The following is a 19,329-nucleotide window of genomic DNA, read 5'->3' as shown; positions in this document are numbered from 1 at the left end:
CCACTTCAAGGGATGAAGAACCAAAGTATATGGAAGCGGAAGCTTGCTTGCAGTTGGCTAGTTTTAATGAGGAAGACATTCAAGATTTTGTAGAGTGCCATAAAGGAACACAAGCAATGATTGAGGGTACAAGTTTGACACCACAAACTACCGAAGCAGGTTTGCCCCCACAAACTAGCTAGCCAAATGAGGGTTTCAAAAGTACATCAGTAGGCATGTCTTTGCCAACACAAGCTAACATACCAAAGTGGACCCAAGAAGTAGCCAACTGTGATGATGTAACCCTTTCCATGCCAAGTCTGCCATAAATTGATCCAGCAGATGTGATACATTACTTCACCAATGCAATCAACTGGGAGCAGTAAGATGGTGTTGATTGTGAAGACGAAGTTCACATAAGTGAAGATGAACTTGAGTTTGTGCCATGCACACAAGAGGGTGGGCATCAAGTGCCAAGGCAAATCAGAAAATTCTTAAGACTTCCAGTGAAAAGAATGAATCAATCTTCACGTGGAGGTAGGAAAGGGGTGTTGCGTCTTAGTATCCAGTCATAGATCTTGACATCTGATGAGTACATTCAAAGGGAAAAAGATAAAGAGGCTGAAAGGAAAAGAGATGAGGAATTGGTAAAACGAAAGAAAGAATAGATGAGACAGAGGAAGGCACAACGTGAAGCAGAAGCAATAGAAAAGGAGGCTATAAGGGTGGAAAAACGGGCCAAAAAATTGTAGGATTCCCAAGACAATTTCATTCGAAGACAAGACAAGGCAAAGAAAGATGCAGAAGCAAAGCTTGAGAAGAAGAGAATGAAAGCTGAAAAGGAAGCCAAGTGTGCAAAGAGGACGAAATATGTGGCCACAGTCGCAAAACCTCTACCCATCTGACACCCAATTCTCATGGAAATGATGAACCTCTTGTCCCCATTCTTTGTAGCTATTAATACTATGCAAGTTGGGACTGCACCTGGATCCTCAGGCACCATGCAACTTACTTCAGGTGTAAACTAGACATTCCTTGCTCAAATAGAAATTTTCTTACAAACCCCTCCCAGTGAAGAAAACAATGTTGTTGGGCCAGACCCTAGTAAGCCACAGCCCGTTGGGGTTGGATTTGTGACACCTCCATACCCATATGGAGAATTGATCGAATCTAATGAATTATATTTTGTGAGCCCTCCCAAGAGCAGATTTTGAGTTTCGATATAACTGTGATGTGATTATAGAATGACATACTGCCATATTTTGTAATGTGATCAGAAATCCGTTGTTTTCAGATATCTTAGATGGATATTCCAATGAATTGATGGTGTTGTTGTAAATCTCATATGTTTTTTTTTGTGATGTGATATTTCTCATATATCAGTTGAACTAATCTCATATATTTCTCACTATCAAAAAATGCCACATAAGTGTTCAAATTGGTCACTATCAAAAAGGCCATATCAATGGCATTTGATTATTCAGATCTGATATGTCCTCTTTTGATAGTGAGAAATTTGAACACTTATAAGTATTCAAATTGTAGTCATCATATATAAACTGCAGTGTCTAATATGTCTACTAGCTCATTGCATCGAAATGATAAAAGGAAGTGTCCTATTTGTAAAAAGGCACCAGACAAAGAACTATTTTCTACTGCCTTACAAGATATCTTGTTAGCTACCAAGTTTTCCTTGTTGGCAATATCTAACAAAATATCTTTTAAGGCACTATAAAACAACTCTTTGTCTGATATTTTTCTCAAATAGGGCACTTCCTTTTGAGAAATATGAACTAAGCATGTTTCTTGCATTAATATGAACTAAGTGAGGAATTTAAACAAATTGAAACACACACAATTCAAAAATTGAAACATAAACAAATCAGAAATTGCATTGTCTACTAGATCATTGCGAAAGTATAGGTCCAACAAAGAGAAGATTGAAACATATGAACTAAGTGAGGAATTTAAACAAATTGGAACACAAATAATTCAGAAATTGAAACATAAGCAATTCACAAATTGAAATAGAAACAAATCAAAAATTGCATTGACTACTAGATCATTGCGAAAGTACAGGTCCAACAAAGAGAAGATTGAAACATATGAACAAAGTGAGAAATTTAAACAAATTAAAACACAAACAATTCAGAAATTGAAACATAAACAATTCACAAATTGCATTGTCTACTAGATCATTTCCAAAGTAAACTCATATCGACTTTACCTGAGAGGAATGTTTGTTGTCTTCGACATAGTGACTCCTAGATCATTGCATGCCATAACAATCACAACAAAATGCAAAACAAACTAAAGTGTGCTAAGAAACACATTTAATAAGAAATGCATAACTACCTAAGATATCTACACAAATTAATATAAAATGTAAGCATTAAAGGCATAATCTGCAAAGGATTGAAGTGTGTTAATAAACACATTTACATTGATATGATGATCTTCCACAAGTATGGTTCTTCCCTCGATGCTCTAGCATGCCTGCAAAAAATAGTAATAATCGAGGGTAGCATAATGTTGTAACAACAAATCATCCATACATTATTGAATGCAGAACAACTTTTTGATCGTCTTTAACATTTGACAACATGCATACAATCCTTACACATTCATACATACATATTCAAATGCATAAGTACATACATATACATATCCACCTACATACATATGCAAATGTACATAGAATTGCACATATGCACATATACATACATATGTATAACATACATACATATTGCAAACAAATAGTTACCTAAGGAATGTGCAAAGGGAATTTGTAGAACTCAGAAACATGCAATGAATTGGATTGTAATGAAAGTGACATGGAAAATTTTGTCTTATAATATAATTTGAATGTGCAATGCATTCAATTGTGGTAGCTAGCAATTTTCAAATGTGAATTTTTGTGGGAAACAGTCGTTCATGTCATATTGAATATGCAGTCCTCCATTGCTTCGAATTGTTCAGTTTTCTTCTACACACACACACACACATGTATATGTGTGAGTGTGTATGTGTGTATGGACAATAGCCATATATGTGTATGTGTGTGTGTGTGTGGACAATAAACATATAGGCACATTAAACTGTAAGAGAGCACTGAAATGAAACTGTAAACCACATACAAAAAAATTGTCAATATACAAAGCATAATGCAGCTATGAAGGAGCATAAACCATCATTGGACATCCAATATGGCTGTTAATATTATTTAGAGTGACTATATTGAAAGAAATGCTGGTTTACTGAAAATAGTATAATTTAAATTGAAAGATTTATAACATTTAACATTGACTGTAAAAGGAATTTAGTTATTCGATGTGTACCAATCTGAATGACTGCCCTTGAATAAGGAAACTATTGTTAATTACAACAAGTTCTATGGCTATATGGTTATTGTCCATATACATATAAAAATATATATAAACAATAACCATATAGCCAAAGAACTCGAAACAACCATCGTTATAGAACATATTATGCTATTGTGTGTGTTTTTTCATGTACACACACACACACACACACACACACACACGTGTGTGTGTGTGTGTACATGTATGTACATATACATGTATACATACATGTATATGTATATATATAATGGACACACACACACACACGTGTGTGTGTGTGTGTGTGTGTGTGTGTGTGCATATATATGGACAATAACCATATAGGCACACAACTTGAAACTGTATATAACAATGAGACAAACTAAAAACATGAGATGTAGGAGTAAAATATGTAACTGTGATGTGATTGAAAACTGGGTATTGTTGATATTCTATTAGATAGTGAACAATTTCATCATTGAACATCTTTCAACAAAATAAAAATGCTATCGTGTGTGCTTGTATAAATATATATATAGAGACAAATCATTGAAATGAAACCCTTAATGCCATTGAGATAAATGATGAAAAACAAATCTATTTCTGCAACTCATCATTGAACATCTTTGAACAAAATAAAATGGTATTAAGATGCAGATATTGTATTAAGATGCAGATTCATTCGTCAAATGACTAATGATTGAATGATGTTGTTGTATTTCAAATATGAAATTTATTGGAAGTAATATAGAATATGCCTGATAATATTATTTACAGTGAGTATATTAACAAATTGAAGGCAGAGCAAACAATGAAAATGCCACAAACAATCTTCATTTCCCTAATTTTTTTGGGCAAAAAGGATAGCGGGAGTTCGTGCCACATGTATGTGAGAAGGTTGTTATATGTCTACAATTACACACACACACATATATATGTGTGTATATATGTATATATGTATATGTGTAATGATAAATAATGAAGGGGTTTCGAATAATTATGAACAATAATCATTTTTTTTGCATTCTCTGTAATGATTTTGACATTATAAACAGAGAGACACCATTTAACAGCACACCCATAAAATGAAATGATAAATAATGAAAGGGTTTCGAATAATTATGAACAATAATCAATTTCTTTTGCATTCATTGTAATGATTTCGATATTATAAACAAAAAGACACCATTTAACAGCGTATGTCGACAATCACACACGCACACACACACACAAACACGTGTGTGTGTGTGTGTGTGTGTGTGTGTGAAATGATAAATAATGAAGGGGTTTCGAACAATTATGAACAATAATCAATTTTTTTCGCATTCGCAATAATGATTTCGACATTATAAATAGAGAGACACCTTTTAACAACGCACCCATTAACCACATGTTGTTATATGTTGACAATCACAAACACACACACACACACACACACACATATGTATATATGTATATATGTAATGATAAATATGAAGGGGTTTCAAACAATTATGAACAATAATCATTTTTTTCGCATTCATTGTAACGATTTCGGCATTATAAACAGAGAGACAACATTTAACAGCACACCCATAAAAAGAAGTGATAAATAATGAAGGAGTTTCGAACAATTATGAACAATAATCAATTATTTTTGCATTCACTGTAATGATTTCGACAATATAAACAGAGAGACTCTATTTAATAGCGCACCCATAAAATGAAATGATAAATAATGAAGGGGTTTCGAACAATTATGAACAATAATCATTGTTTTTCGCATTCACTATAATGATTTCGGCATTATAAATAGAGAGACACCATTTAACAATGCACCCATAAAAAGAAATGATAAATAATGAAGGGGTCTCGAACAATTATGAACAATAATCAATTGTTTTGCCATTCTCTGTGAGGATTTCGACATTATAAATAGAGAAACGCCATTTAATAGCGCAACCAAAAAATGAAATGAAAAATAATGAAGGGGTTTCAAAGTAAACGAAGAGATATTCAATTGTTTTGTCATTCTGTGTCAGGATTTCGACATTATTAAATTGTAACAGAGCATTGAAACGAAACCCTAAACCGCATACGAAGAAATCATCAATAGACAAAGCATAATACAGTTGCGAAAGAGCAAAACCATCATTGGACATCCAATATCCAAGGAGGAAGAGTGCGACTGTTACCTAGGAGCAAGACGAGGAGGAGGTTGCAAAGGAGGCTGTCGACAGAGAGACGACTTCATTTCCCCAAGTTTTTAGGGTAAAAAAGATAGCGAGTGATGAAAATGCGACGAAAAATCTTCATTTCCCTAAGTTTTTTGGGCAAAAAAGATAACAGGAGTTCGTGCCACGTGGGGCCACCATACCTATGCGGGAAGGGGGTTAGGGGTGGTCAACATGTTTTTTGACCACCCATTTTAAACATTTTTATACTCATCATATTTTTAATTATATGCATGTGATAAATTTTTTAGGTTAATTATTTTTTATAAAAACGTGAAAAACAAATTACTTTTTAGGTATTTTATAAATGGATATTGGCCTTTTGGTGTGCGGTTATTGGCGCAAAAGAGGTCAAGTATCGGGCGACACTTTGAAATGACCATTTTTTGACCTTTCGACGCATAACGACCCGTAGAGATCGGATTGTTACTACCCAAAAACCAGATCAATAGATTTAAGATGTTAATTTGCACATGAAAACAACCAAAAAAAATATTCAAAATACGATGTACCATTTAAGATCTGTGGATACGCGAAGTTAGCTATGACGACTACTGGTACTCTTCCCCTACAAAAACGGGACAGATAATCCCCTAGACAACACCCCACCCAAGCGCACCCAAGACCAGAAGACTAATAGTTGAGAAAGTTGGTCGGTCTAATAGAGGTGGTGGTAATAAATACTGACCTGTTCCACATAAATGAAGACAACTAAGCCTAAAAGGGTCACATCGCACAATAATACCAAACGCAGAGAGGCCGTGCTTAATTACTGTGCTATTCATTCATTCCTGACAGACAGTGACAAGAGCTGTCTAATGGTCCCATCTGCACTTAATGGCATTCAAAGAAGAGAATGTCTAGGTCCAGATTGTATTCAATGCGCAGCTTGGATTATTCAAAATGAAATCTTCTTATTCGTAGTCTTAGTAATAAATTACTACTGGTATTTCACAGCTAGTTGTTTAAATAGGATTTGTATTCCATTTTCCCACCGTGATTAGATGAGGTTGAAACTGTAAAGGAGGAGTGGGTATCGTGCCCAAATTGTTCATTAAACTCGAACAATATTTCTGCCTGTTTTGGCATTTGTCCATGAAATATCTCTACCTCATTAATGCCACAACTTTCAATTTTAAGATCTTTATTTCTAGTTTGTGAGTAGGTCGTTGAATTTGAGTCATTTGGATTTTGAGGAGTATTCTCATTTGGCATTTAAATACTTATCATATTGTCGGCGAGGGGAATTGATCACCTCAAAACATATTTGAGTGGTAAAACAAAGAATTCAAATTTAAACTATTTTCTATTCTAAGTTACACTCATAAAAGGTAGAATTAAGTTAAGGATAAAAGGATTTATAGATATAGTAAGAGATTATTTATTTATAAGTAAGCATGCGTCCTGAAATCAATTTAGAATTTCTTTTGTATTGATTCAAAGCAAGTTTATAAATAGTCAGCTAAAAGAGATAGTTTAAGAAAAATTACAAAGGATTACAATAGATCTTCAACTGAAATCAACCTAAAATTGTTTTAATAGTCTTTTAAAATTTGAATATTTTACTAACCATACCAAGTCAAATGGAGAGAAAATATTTGTCATGCTTTCTAATTCTTTTTATGTTATCTAAAGCATGAGGCTTAAAAGTATGGAACAAGTAAGAATTTATATTTCCATCTAACATAAGATCCCTTCCAAGATTGTGACTATTTTGATAGCATACCTAACTAAAATTTGGCATCGAGTAGTTTCCTATTATTCAAATTTTGTTTAAAACTTGTGTTGTTATTCAATTTTGGTTTAAAACTTGTGTTGTTATTCAATTTTGGTTTAAAACTTGTGTTGTCTAAACAACATACCCACTTAGTTTTGTTTTTTTAGCAATGATTATATAAGATTTCAAATTATGAAAATTTGTTGAAATTTAATAGAAGTGGGTTATAAATTGAAGATTTGTTGTGATAAAGACTCTCATATTTACATGTATGCAAAAATAAATTACAACCTACAAATTGATTTAAGATTTTAATAAGATAATTAATCAATGATGTAGCTAAATAGAACCTAAATTAATTAATTAGATGGATTGACACGTGATAAAGTAAACTAATTTAAGATGCATCTAAAATAAATAATCAATGCAATCAATTAGAACCTAAAATAAATAATGAGATGGATTGACAAGCGATAAAGTAAATGAGAATTTAGAGAATATATATATATATATATATATATATATATTGGATTGTTGATTTTGTTGAGTGGATAAGAAATTCTAATATCAAATCTTGGTTGAATAATTTATCTTTAATTTAGTCTTAATATTTACTCTATTGATGAAAATGATCACACATGATTTCCTATATATACCCTTTCATAATTATGATCTTTGTTGTTGTGAAATTTTAAAACACATGTACCTATGAAGATATCTAGTATCTAAGCCTAATGGTGCTAAAATGTGTAAGGAAGTTAGAGTAGTGGAAACAACTTCATACAATAATCTTTATAGAAGTGATGTTTTAAACTTTATTTAAACCAATCTAACAATTATAGAAATGATATAGAAACACATAAATCAATGATAAGAAATAAAACATAATAGTTCATCTCATATAGAGAAAACCCTTTTAAGAGAAAAACCACACGCTCCAATACAAGATTAAATACACTTCCAATGCAAGTATTCATAGGAGCAATTCACTAACATCTAAACAAGGTGTAATTTTGGTAGCATTTCGGTAGCACCTATGTAGTTGTAAATGCTCAGCATACAAACTACTATCTAGAAGCCTCAATATATAGGCAAATACAATATGTCACAAATGATATTGCAAACAAAGTGCTAATTCCATGGGCCAAAATTAGTGCCAAAATGGCCATATAAATGCAAAAATAACTCATAAAAGTGGAGGCAAAATTTTTCACATGCCTCACCATGTAGAACCTCTGAGAATGCTATGTAACTCTAATCTTGTAAAGGATATGTCATAACTCATCATAACATGCCTTATTTAAAAGATATTTATATAGGTTGCCAATAATTATTGTTTATATAGGTTGCCAATAATTATTGTCATAGATGGTACTCAACATTTAAATAAATCCCTCTATTCTTGGTTCTTACACATCAAAAGAATCTACTATAGACAACCAAATTAAATACTCATTACAATGCATTGACACATGGCATATGATTCCAACTCAAAGTCGCATGCCCCGTTTTCATGTGAGGTAATTGTAAATAAACTAATTATAATAATAACCAAACAACTCATAGAAAAATATTTATTATTTAATAAATAAAAGTATGAATTGCAAAGGTTATTATGGTTGTTTTTATGATCAAATCGAGAGCAATTAGAAAAAAAGGGAACACAATGAACACAGCAAGATACATTGGGAAAACCCTCCTACTCGAGGGAGAAAAACCCAACAAAAAATATCTCTGTATATATATTAAGTATGAACAACACGAAGCTTTTACAATGACCGATAATAAGGGCCTATATAGATCAGTTCACTCCTTGAAGCACAATAAGACAATGATAGGTAGTGTTTTCCTTCTATACAAGATAGATCCGCCCATAATTGGTTCGCCTCCTTCACCAAGACTATCTTCCCTAATTATGTATGATAATATGCTCTTATTATGGTTTGATCTGTTCTTGTAATATATTCGATCTTCTCTTATATATCAATCTACTCAATGATATTGATATGGTCTTCTATTATTTGTACTTCTCTTGAATTCAATTAGTTGATGGAATGAATGAGATTGGACTTCATATATATATATGTGTGTGTGTGTGTGTGTGTGTGTGTGTGTGTGTGTGTGTGTGAGAGAGAGAGAGAGAGAGAGAGAGAGAGAGAGAGGTACTCTTTCACAAAGGGTCAACCCTCTATGAAAGAACATGACTTATTCAATGAGGTGGCGGAATTAGCTTAGTCTACCTTACGAAGACTTAATTACATTTTTATATTTAATATATATGAATCAACTCATTTAAATGTATAAGGCTGATAGGCCACTTAGACATTTATATTATCTATGTCAGCCTAAAGGAGTCTGACCATAGCTACAATAACATTAACACTCCCTCTTGGCTTGGGAGGAATCCTTCTTGATATCTGAGTCATGTAGTGATATCCACCATAGCTACTCCCAAAGGGTGGATCCATCATGGCTGCTCCCATGAATGAAAATGAAAATGATCACAAGTACTCATCACTGAATTGTGTGTGTGAAAAATGGAATAAGAACCTGTATCTGCAAGACACAACACTTCAATCAAGTCATTACATGCATGGTTAATTAGATATAATCAATGAATAGTAAACCATAACAAATTGACCCATTGCCTTCTAAAAGATGCGAGTATAAGATTGCTCTCAGATTTGTATAAGCAATCCAGTGACTAGACAACATCAAGATGAAGGATTTTATCTATATGAGCATGATATTAATGCTAGATGGATGCAATATTAATCTAACAAGATTTAAGCAATAAAGGAGATAAATGATCTAAATATGTATGCAATATTCTCAATGAACCTAGAGCAAAATCAACATAATAACAATATATTCTCCAGCCTCTTTTTTTGAATGAGAGATGAGAGTAAAATCAGCATAATAACAATATAACCAAGATTAAATGATGATGAGCGGTCAAGATTTCGCAAGAGGAAGCACAATCCAGGTGAATTGATGTGATTGGATGCTTTTCTCAGTTTTAAAGGAAATTGAACTAAAACTAAGATAAAATCAAGAAAAACTGATTTATTCTCTATTTCATTCAATTTTAATATTTAATTGTTTTAATTGCTTTCTTTGAGATTATTTATCAATTTTTAATTTTTTTTTTCAAGATTATCTCCAATTGATTTCTTTTCTCAAATTTTTAATTCTTTCTTGGTCAATTAATTTATTTTTTTATTTATTTCCTTTTTTGAAGATTTGTGGCAATTTTTATTTATTTTTCAAATTAATTCCTCTTTTTGATGATTTAATGGCAAAATGATTTATTTAATTAAATATACAAAAGATATTTAATCAAAATAAATAAGATAATTGTTTAAAATGATTTACTTGGAATGATTTAATTAATTAAATAAATATTTAATTAATATTGAGTGATTGATTTTGCCATGTGACATTTGATAATTAAAGAATTAATTAATGTGCTCAAGATTTATTTAATTGCCTTTGGTTAGGACCTTGGTGATGTCGTCAAGATTAGGGCTCATGGTTTAGATGACCATTTTTAGGGTATTACAGGAATCACTCAATGTGATATTGTCATCTCATCATGACGTTCACCATGGTTACTCCCAGAGGGTGAATAAACACAAGTACTAAGTCATGGAGTCTCTCACATGACATCCACCATGGCTACTCCCAGAGGGTGGATCCACCATGGCTACTCCCAAAGGGTGGAAGAAGGGCTTTCACCTCAAACTTCTCTCTCATAGAGAAAAATTCATTAACAAGGGCTTGCACCTCAAACTTCTCCATCACAAAGAATAATTCATTAGCAAGGGCATACACCTCAAACTTCTCCATCACAAAGACGAATGCATTAACGTACATCTCATGAAATCACTGAGGTTGAAACTCCCTCTCAGAAAGGGCTTCATTCTCCACAACTCCAAGCTTATCTCAAAAATGCACAAACTTTACTCTAGCATGAGACCTGGTGAGAATATCAACCATCTGATCATCAGTGCAAATGTATCTCAGCTGAATAGCTTTCCTCAGTACCATATTTTTGTTACATGTTTAGCTTTGTCATGAACCACTAGATTGACAGATAGTTTCACACAACTTTGATTGTCACAATGAATAATAATCGACTCCAATGATTTCTCACAAAATCTTGCAATGAGCTTACGAAGCCACACTGCTTCTTGAGCTACTACACATGATGCAATATATTCGGCCTCTATAGTGCTTAGAGCTACTAAAAACTACTTCCTATTACATCAAGAAATCAAGGCAGACCCCAAGCTAATGCAACATATAGATGTGCTCTCTCTATCAGCTACACTTTTGGCCCAATCCAAATTATAAATAGCCATGCAACTTTAGATCTACACTGGAAGAATATCTCAAGCCATAACCAATTGTGCCATGTAAGTATGTTAAGATATGCTTAGACTAAGTTGCCTTAGTTCATGATGATGTCGCTCCCTCTGAAGCTCAAAGTTCTTGCATCAACCTCCTGACCTCTTCATCTGACTTTTCCTCTGTTGGTTTGTCAGACTCCCTCTGAATGTTATTTCATCCTCTTTGAAGAATCTAAATGCAATATCTCATCATCATTTTTCTCTCGATTCGTCATAGAAACATTTATAGAGAGATCACTAATAGTTAATAGAACTGAATTATCCCGAAGAGAAATACCAATGCAAGAAGCATACATGAATCTCTAAACCAATGCAATTGAATGAAATAATAACTACATATGAAATTCATGAACATTATTCAACCATAAAATACTTCTCTTTATTGATTTTGTTGCATCCACTTTACTTTTCCTGAAAACACAAGGATGCACTCAGGTCTGAATTGTTTGTTGCTCCAAATAATGATGCCAAATTTGTCATGAACCTCTCTCCCAAATGTGGCACTCAAGAATAGGGTTAAACCCTAGGTAAATTGTCAACAACCCACCAAGATAAATCACCTCCAATGGCGGGTGAATCAAGCATGATTTTCTCTTATACTAGATCTGTAACTAAATCATGCACAATGACCATCAACGTTGCCTCCAATGCGGATCATTCCACTTCTAGAATATGGGAGCCACAATAGTTGCCCAACTGCATAGAGCTCTGAAAGTATCCACACACTTCTTCCTTTATTGACTAAAAATGAGAGCATACAACCAAGACTCTTGGCTTTCCATCAACATGGAAATTCCTATGTCATTGAATCAACAACCAAACCACAAGTTCCCTCACATGACCCAATCGATTATTTCTTCAATTCGCCCTTGTTATGATTAGTGGACAAAAATAAAACAAATTGCAGCCAATCTCATCTTGTATATATATGCAGAATGATGTAGAGTCTCCAAGGAAGGGGCACCTAGCATGAGAGAATAAAATCGATGCATATTGTGGCCTCCATGAGTAAAATTGTCCTTTACTAGTAGCTAGTATATTTTCTAGATATTAACTTTAGACCTGTATGCAAGAAATCAAACTTCCAAAATCGCTTTCAATTTGATGCCAAACTTCAATACTTGAATAAGAAAGGACCTCCAATGATGAAATTGTGGCTCTTTAGGTGGTTGTGTTTTGTTACAGACCACTATATGAATGATTTAGACTTGTCATAAAATATTCCTTCAAACTCCTCCAAATGGTTATTAAATAATCTCCAATTTATGTCACCATCAAGTACTCAAATATGCAATGCAACTCATATGTTATAGTTAACAGTATGCCCTCCTATAAATTCCCTCCACATCTGATTGGATCTTTTCTGAAAAACTGGCTCTGATACAATGTTGTTTTTATGATCAGATTAAGAGCAATTAGAAAAAAAGGCAACACAATGAACAATGAACACAACAAGATACCCTGGGAAACTCCTCCTTCTCTAGGGAGAAAAACCCAACAACAACTATCTCTGTATATATATTAAATAAGAACAACACAAAGCTTTTACAATGTCTGATAATAAGGGCCTATATAGATCAGTTCACTCCTTGAAGCACAATAAGGCAATGATAGGTAGTGTTTGCCTTCTATACAAGATATATCTACCCTTAATTAGTTCACCTCCTTCACCAAGATAATCTACCCTGCTTATGTATGATATTCTTATGACGGTTCAATATGTTCTTCTAATATATTCGATCTTCTCTTATATATCGATCTGCTCAATGATATTGATCTGCTCTTCTATTATTTGTATTGCTCTTGTATTTGATTAGTTTATAGAATGAATGAGATTGCTCTTCATATATATATGTGAGAGGTACCCTTTCACAAAGGGTTGGCCCTCTATGAAAGAACGTGACTTATTCAATGAGGTGGCAGACTTAGCTTGGTCGGCCTTACAAACACTTAATTACATTTTCATATTTAATATATATGAATCGACTCATTTAAAGGTATAAGGCTGATAGGCCACTTAGACATTTGTATCATCTATGTCGGCTTGAAGGAGTCTGACCATAGCTACAATAACATTAACAATGATACCTTAATTCCCAGCCATAATCACCTTAAAGAGTTTGTTGGAACAAGGTTGAAGTATGAATAATTCCTAGCTCCAAATTGGACTTCTAAGTAAGCATTATAATATTTGAAGACATAAATTTTGAATGCCTAGAATGTAATATTTGTTGATTAAATATTGGTGTAATATTGTATACTCTAATATTGCTTATAATCCAAAATAAATTTCACGCTCTTTGCTATCTTTCCCTTGATTTTCAACTAGTACCTTATAACTTGTCTTTAAATATGGAATTTAGGTGTTAATTTGTAGGAAATTGAGAATCAATTATTCAATTTGGCTTAAGTGCAAGATTAGGACAAGTAAAAAAATACATCTAAATTTGATGGACATTATCACACTTGGGATTTTGTCTAGGGAAAGAATCATACCTACAATCTAGTTCATGATGGGTAACTAGTATGAATTAGAATGAATTTAATCTAGTAGAACTAATAAGACCAAGAGATAATAAGATTAAGTATAAAGATAACATGTATTAAGATAGGGCCCAAAATAAATGAAAATAAGAGAAAAAAAAGTATACAATTTTTTCGTCTAAATCATGATCACACCATAGATCTCAAAAAAATATTATGCATAAGTACAAGCTTAAGTCTCCCATTCTCTAATAGATTGTGCTATTATGAATATATATCCTTAAAAAAACTACCTTTGTACTTATACAATGATATAATGTGTTTTGAACCCATATATTGTGAGAAGAAAGGACCATGTGCTATTAGATGGGTTATTGAGGGATTTTTGAATTGTTCAATAAGTTATAGAAGGAAGCAAAAAAAACCTTGACAAAGTAGACGTAAGTATCCCACTACCATTGTTACTGCGACTTAATTTTGGAAGATTGTTTTTAGGTGAGAGACATGTTGTAACAATTGTTTTTGAATATTGTCGATAGACAAAGTGCTGAAATATACAATATTTATAAGCACAATTGGTTATGATTACAAGAATAACAATGAGCACAAACAACTTAATCTTCCACAAGACATCATGCATAGTAAAAGATTATGATCAAACAATGAACTTAAATGATTTCCTCTCTTTCTATCTTTATTTAAATGATAACTAGTATAATAAATAAAAATCTTCTTATGTTTAGAATAGATTAGTTCGGAAGGGCCTTGTTTCATTACATGTTAGTCATGAAGACAAAAAGTTTGAATCTCATAAGGATTATGAAAAAAAGACCCAAAAAAGATACACCAATAGAAACAACAAAATAAAAAAGATCAACATACTGTTATTACATATAACAGAAAGAAAAACAATTTTTTTTCCCATTTCATATTATTAAAACAAAAAATCATCAATTAAAAAATCAAATCTATTTAACTTCTTCAGCTCATAATATATTAACATTTACACCTAATTTTAATATTCAACTTCTAATTAGTAATAGAAACATAAATATACAGATAACAACTTACAAATTTCTACTAAAACACTATTTAACTACTAATCTGAATCCCTTAGACATATATGTATATGGTTGGAAAGTTCAGCAATTCAACAGCCTTCCGTTGTTCAACTTTATTATGTTGAATGATCATCGACGAGCGCTTGCAAGGACCTCTCATATGATTCCACCTCACCATCTGATCTTCCTTCTAATATCCGAACAACTTGGGCCATGCTCGGCCTCTCACTCTCATCGTTTTGAATGCAAAGAATGCTTACCATAGCTGCTCTTCTCACCTCTTCAACATCCGCCTCGTTTGCTATCCTTTCATCCACAATGCCAATCATGTTTCCCTTGTCAATTTCAGTTGCTGCCCACGTCGGGAAGTAGTATTGAGATTCCTTCACGGTCAAGTCACTATTTCGTCGGCCAGAGATTATTTCGAGCAGTGTCATGCCGAAGCTGTACACATCCACCTTCACTGTTATTGGCAAGCCGAAGAGCCACTCTGGAGCCAAATATCCTCTCGTTCCTCTTGTTGTCGTCAGAACTCTGCTGAAATCTCTGCCAACAAGCTTTGCCATACCAAAATCAGCCACTTTTGGAGAGAAATCCGTATCTAGAAGAATATTTTCTGGCTTGATATCGCAATGGATGATGTGATCTCTGCATTCTTCGTGAAGATAAAGCAGCCCTCTTGCAGTACCCAAAGCGACTCCAAATCTGGTTTTCCAGTCTAATACCTTGTCTTCTTCCCTGGATTTGCCGGACAAGAAAGAGTTGAGAGACCCATTTTGCATGTACTCATAAACAAGCATTCTTTCAGATCCATCCACGCAGAATCCCCGGAGCCTCACCAAATTCACATGTTGTATGTTTCCAATCGTACTTATTTCAGCACGGAATTCCTTTTCTGCTTGTGCGGAGCCCTCTAATCTTTTAACGGCCACAAGTGTATTGTCTGGAAGAGTACCTTTGAAGACAGACCCAAATGCTCCTTTCCCCAACTTATGGGCGAAACTGTTGGTCGCAATTTTCATCTCCTTGTAGGTGAATGTTATGAGCGATTTTGATGCGTCTTCATACTTGCCTTTCTCAAGCAGCGTTCGACGCCTGCGCTGTAAAAACCATGCTCCAATCAACAGACTACTCAAAACAGCAACGCCCAAAGGAATTGAAATGAAGAGTGCAACTACTCTTCTGCTGCTTCTTCCTCTGTTAGCTGACAACTGTGCAACATCAGAAGCAGCCAATCGAATGAAGAAGGGTTGGCCTTCAGAAGTAGCCTGCATGCCCAACAGATCACCAAACCACAATTTACAAACAGCAGAATTTGAGTTATTGAAAGCAAAGGCAGTGCAGGAACAATTTTTGAGACAAGTAGTTTTGCATCCTTGTAGAGTCGACTCTTGCGTATATTGAACAGCTTCTTGATCGGCCAAGGACTTATCACTGACTTGGAGGAAACCCTCTGTGGTGCTGCTGCTGCCAGTACCATTGACGGAGGAGCAGTTTAATGGACTATGCCGAACACAACCGCTTGACCACCACTCCTGAGAACGCCAGAGAGTAGCGTTTCTTGGCTTGAAGCCATCCATACAGCTGCATGACTGAATGTTTTGTTGCTTGGAACACACTCCATAAGCTCCGCATAGACCATACACGACACAATCTAACACAGGCGAATAATAAACCAGGCTCCAGGCATTATTAATCAAATAGTAAACTGTTAGCTCGCCCTTAAAGTTGAGAACATTCCTCACCATGGTCGTCGAACGAACTTTGGGCGTAAGATCATATGAGTAGTAGAGTCTTGTCGGAGAAAACTCTACCAATTCCTGCTCAAATGAGGTATCAGATACTGCTTGCGGCATGGTGGAGTAATATTTCCCAGTCCAGTCTCCCGAGCTGTAATATGAAACACCATTTTTATACTGCAGCAAAAAGTCTTTCTTTCCTGGGGATGGATTCATTTGGAGAAAGAAGGGCCCAGGAGCTGGATCTACTGAACTCTTCCAAGAGTTCACTTTCAAGCCTTTCCAAAGCTTCATGGTAGGCATAAAATGATCTGTGGGATGTGCGAAACTCTCCCACACAGTCTCTGAAGTGTTTTGTTCTCCCAAGAGAACAAAATTACCAGTATCCAGTATCGAAGCTCTAGATGCCTTGGCTTGCTGAGTATCATTACTCGACCAAATGACTTTTCCTTGCATTTCAGAGACAGTGAGATAACCAGTTGAAGAGAGCGTGACAACTCCGGGCATGTCTGTGATGGGAGTTTCTCTGTTAGCCACCCAAATAATGGTCTTAACAGGGATCTGAGCATACCAGATGCCAGCATACCAATTGTTGGTTCCATTGGGATTAAAAAAACCCAATTCAAACGTACCATTCTTTGAAGTTATGGTCTGCTTTCCCCTGAGAGAAGCCCCGAGAGAGAGGGTGTCTCCAGCAGCAACAAATAAATTGCAGAGAACGAACATAACAAGAACAAAAAGGAAGCGTTTCAAACACTTGAGTACTGAGTGATACTTCAGGCACCGATCCATATTTCTTTTGCCTCTTATTTTTCTCAATTACAGAATCTCAGAATTTGAGGAAATATATCTGGTACCTCAGCTGTGATATTTTTCATTATATTATATAGATCATCAAAGTGGAGTTGTTGAGCTGTAAACATCGCCAGTTATTATAGTCAAATTTATTGTTGCCCACAGTTCATCTCGGATTGCTCCTGTGACTTGAGGAACTACGCACATGTCTGGGAAAGTTGACTGATTTGTCTTAAACCTTGGTTGAAATTTGACTTGACTTCTCTTTAAAAATCTGTTTTCGTGAAATATCTATAATAATAAAATATTAAAAGGAATTAATAGTAAATATTGATTGGTTTTTGTCATTATTTGAGAGATATTATTTAGGTTGTGATGATGTAAATAAAAACTAGCAATTGTATCTTGGTGTGCAATGGGTAAGTCGAATAGGTGTCGAAGGTCAATCAAAGAAAGATCTAGTCTATTGTTTGCATACATTTGTGCAATACATAAGGTCAATTGGTTGGCTTTATGTTGTTTTTGCAACATAGGTGCCAATAGAGAAGTGATAGTTGCAAATCAAAAGGGATCCAAATATAGTTGAAATAAAACCTTTGAATTGAAAGATAATTAAGCTTCATTGTTGACAAGCTCATGTTAAATTCACAATAAATATATATATATATATATAGAGAGAGAGAGAGAGAGAGAGAGAGGGGGGGGGAGGGGCGCAAAGGATACAAAGGAGTAGAGATAGAAAAATAGAGGTGGAGGGATAGAGAAATAGGGGGAGATAGATGGAAGGAGAGAGAAAGAGGAATATATGGTAAGGAAAAGGGAGAGTCAAGTAAAGATGGAGAGTGAGAGATAGGTAGAAGGAGAGAGGGAGAGATAGAAAAGGGGGGAGAGATGGAGAAGAGAAAAAGAGATATATGGTAAGAAAACGGGAGAGTCAAGTAAAGATAGAGAGACAAAGAAAGGTAAAAGGAGAGAGGGAGAGAGAAAATGGGGGAGAGAGGGAGAGAGATATGTGGAGAGGGGGAGACAGATAAGAGGGGGATGAGAGTTAGCTTAAGATATCACTCTTTATATCTTTTTTATATTTCTTTATGTCTCTTTTATTCTCTCTATTTCTCTTTTTGTATCCCTATCTTTTTATAAATTAAATTTTTTAGAATATAAACCGTATTTCAAATAAAATATTAAAAATAAAAATAAACTATATTAAAATTGTTAAAGCTGAAATTTTAACTTCTATATTAAAAGGCACAAGTGATTTTGATTATATAATTTTTTGATCCTCTTTTTTGAACTTTGATGATTTTAATGTAAAACATTATTGAAGTTGTTTTAAAAAAAAATTGTCAATATTTTAAAGAATTTTTTTAAATAGAAATATTAATGTTATTCAAATAAAAAAATTAATGTTATTCAAATTAATATAATTTTTAAATATTATAAAAGATTTTCAAATCAAAGACCAAATTTTAAAACTAATCACTCATTGAAACCAATTTTTTTCTTCCAATATCTATAATATTTTATACAAATTAATAATTTAAAAAAAAAAATTAATGTATTATTATATGTAGCATAAAATAGA

At 33.8% G+C, this 19,329-nt stretch overlaps 1 protein-coding gene across 1 annotated transcript; it reads right to left on the bottom strand.

Annotated features, from left to right (window-relative positions):
* Nucleotides 1-15,052: 15,052 nt before the first annotated feature.
* Nucleotides 15,053-17,785, bottom strand: LOC131080076 (G-type lectin S-receptor-like serine/threonine-protein kinase At2g19130). Its single transcript, XM_058018169.2, has one exon. The coding sequence runs from the start codon at nucleotides 17,739-17,741 to the stop codon at nucleotides 15,327-15,329; it is 2,415 nt and encodes an 804-aa protein (XP_057874152.2). The 5' UTR covers nucleotides 17,742-17,785; the 3' UTR covers nucleotides 15,053-15,326.
* Between the last annotated feature and the right edge of the window lie 1,544 nt (nucleotides 17,786-19,329).

The sequence above is a fragment of the Cryptomeria japonica genome, chromosome 6 (genome assembly GCF_030272615.1).
Source record: "Cryptomeria japonica chromosome 6, Sugi_1.0, whole genome shotgun sequence".
Taxonomy (NCBI): domain Eukaryota; kingdom Viridiplantae; phylum Streptophyta; class Pinopsida; order Cupressales; family Cupressaceae; genus Cryptomeria; species Cryptomeria japonica.
The sequence above is the reverse complement of the archived record's forward strand: the minus strand, read 5'-3'. Positions and strand labels throughout refer to the sequence as shown.

What these genes read in the sequence shown, in the direction of transcription:
- LOC131080076 (XM_058018169.2), bottom strand. Translation starts at nt 17,741, where the DNA reads ATGGATCGGTGCCTGAAGTATCACTCAGTACTCAAGTGTTTGAAACGC.